At 65.1% G+C, this 1407-nt stretch overlaps 1 protein-coding gene across 1 annotated transcript; it reads right to left on the bottom strand.

The window, feature by feature from the left end:
- Window positions 1-244: 244 nt before the first annotated feature.
- LOC106002184 (ribonuclease inhibitor-like) lies at window positions 245-1399 on the bottom strand (the record flags this gene model as incomplete). The annotated part of the gene is made up of 4 exons (XM_013037103.1): window positions 245-476; window positions 664-834; window positions 934-1101; window positions 1176-1399. Coding segments are annotated over 4 exons (738 nt in total), but the record flags the coding sequence as incomplete, so codon positions are not given.
- Between the last annotated feature and the right edge of the window lie 8 nt (window positions 1400-1407).

Consider the following 1407-nt stretch of genomic DNA (forward strand, 5'->3'; position numbering starts at 1 on the left):
CCTCTGGGTGGCTTTTACGTTTTGTTGTTTCTGTGTGTGCCAGTCCTGAGGTCTGGGCGCTGTCCCTGAGTTTCTTTTGCTCAAGGCTAGAGCTCTGCCACTTGAGCTACCACTTCTGGCTTTTTTAGTGGTTTATTAAGTCTCAGACTTCCCTTCCCAAGCTGGCTTCCAACCACAATCCTCAAATCTCAGCCTCCGAATAGCTAGGATCACAGGCGTGAGCCACAAGCCAAGGCCTCAGATCAAAGCTGGAGTGACAAGCGGGCAGCAGGCCCTGCGTCCCTCCCAGCACGGCTCACACTCACCAGAGCTCACGCAGCACGCAGCCGGGCTGGCACAGGCCCTGGCAGAGCTCCTGCACACCTGAGTCCCCCAGCTTATTGCTGCTTAACTGCAGCTCCAGGAGAGACTTGTTCTGGGCCAACACTGACCGGAAATGGGGACAGCAGGCATCTGTGAGGTTGCAACTCTTCACCCTGTGGGGACAGATGCACACCAGCTAGACCAAGGGAGGCCCAACGCTGCCACCGGCCCTAGACGCCGTGGGGACCAGGCAGGAACGTCTCCCAGGTGAACGCTGGTCCTCCGGGCTGCTCACTCTGCACACTGTTCCCCTTTCCCGTGCGGCCCCCGGCCCCATGGCCCCGCAGGGCCCGTCCTCACCACAGTGACTCCAGCGGGGAGCCAGGCTCCAGCAGGCTCTCGCACAGCAGCCGGGCGCCCTCGTCGCCCAGGTCGTTGCTGGCCACGCTGAGCTCCTTCAGGCCGGGCTGGGCTCTCAGGAGGCCGCACAGCTCCCGGCAGCCCTCGGCCGTGATGCCACACTCCCAGAGCCTGTGGGCAGGGCACTTCCTGAACAGGTCCGCCCGCACCCGCCGCGTGGCCCCAGGCCCCCCGCCTCCTCGCACCTGGGGGAGGCTGCAGCCAACTCACCACAGGACCTGCAGCTGGGAGCCGTGGAGCCGCAGCCCGGGGCACAGCAGCGCCAGGCCCGCGTCGCCCAGCTTGTTGCTGCCCAGGTCCAGCTCCCGCAGGGGCGCCTTGGAGACCACGTCACACAGATCCCTGCAGTTGGCTGTGGTCACACCACAGCTCTCCATCCTGGAGAAGCAAGGTGGTCTGAGAGGAGCCCCGGGGCCACCCCCACCCCAGGGCCCCCGCGGCCTGGAGCTTACTTGAGCGTCTCCAGCCGGCAAGCAGACTCTTTCAAGCCCTGGCATAGTGTCCGGACTCCAGCCTCATGGAGGTCATTGTTGCTCACCACCAGCTCCTTGAAGTCTGGCTTGGCCCTGAGCGCCGCGGCCAGTGATTCACAGCCGGCAGCTGTGAGCCCACAGTATTCCAGCCTGCAGGGGCCGGGACGGGCCGGGACGGGACAGGAGGGGCCAGGACGGGACGGGAGGGGAC

The sequence above is a fragment of the Dipodomys ordii genome, unplaced genomic scaffold, assembly GCF_000151885.1.
Source record: "Dipodomys ordii isolate 6190 unplaced genomic scaffold, Dord_2.0 Scaffold4186, whole genome shotgun sequence".
In the NCBI taxonomy this organism is placed as follows: Eukaryota; Metazoa; Chordata; class Mammalia; order Rodentia; family Heteromyidae; genus Dipodomys; species Dipodomys ordii.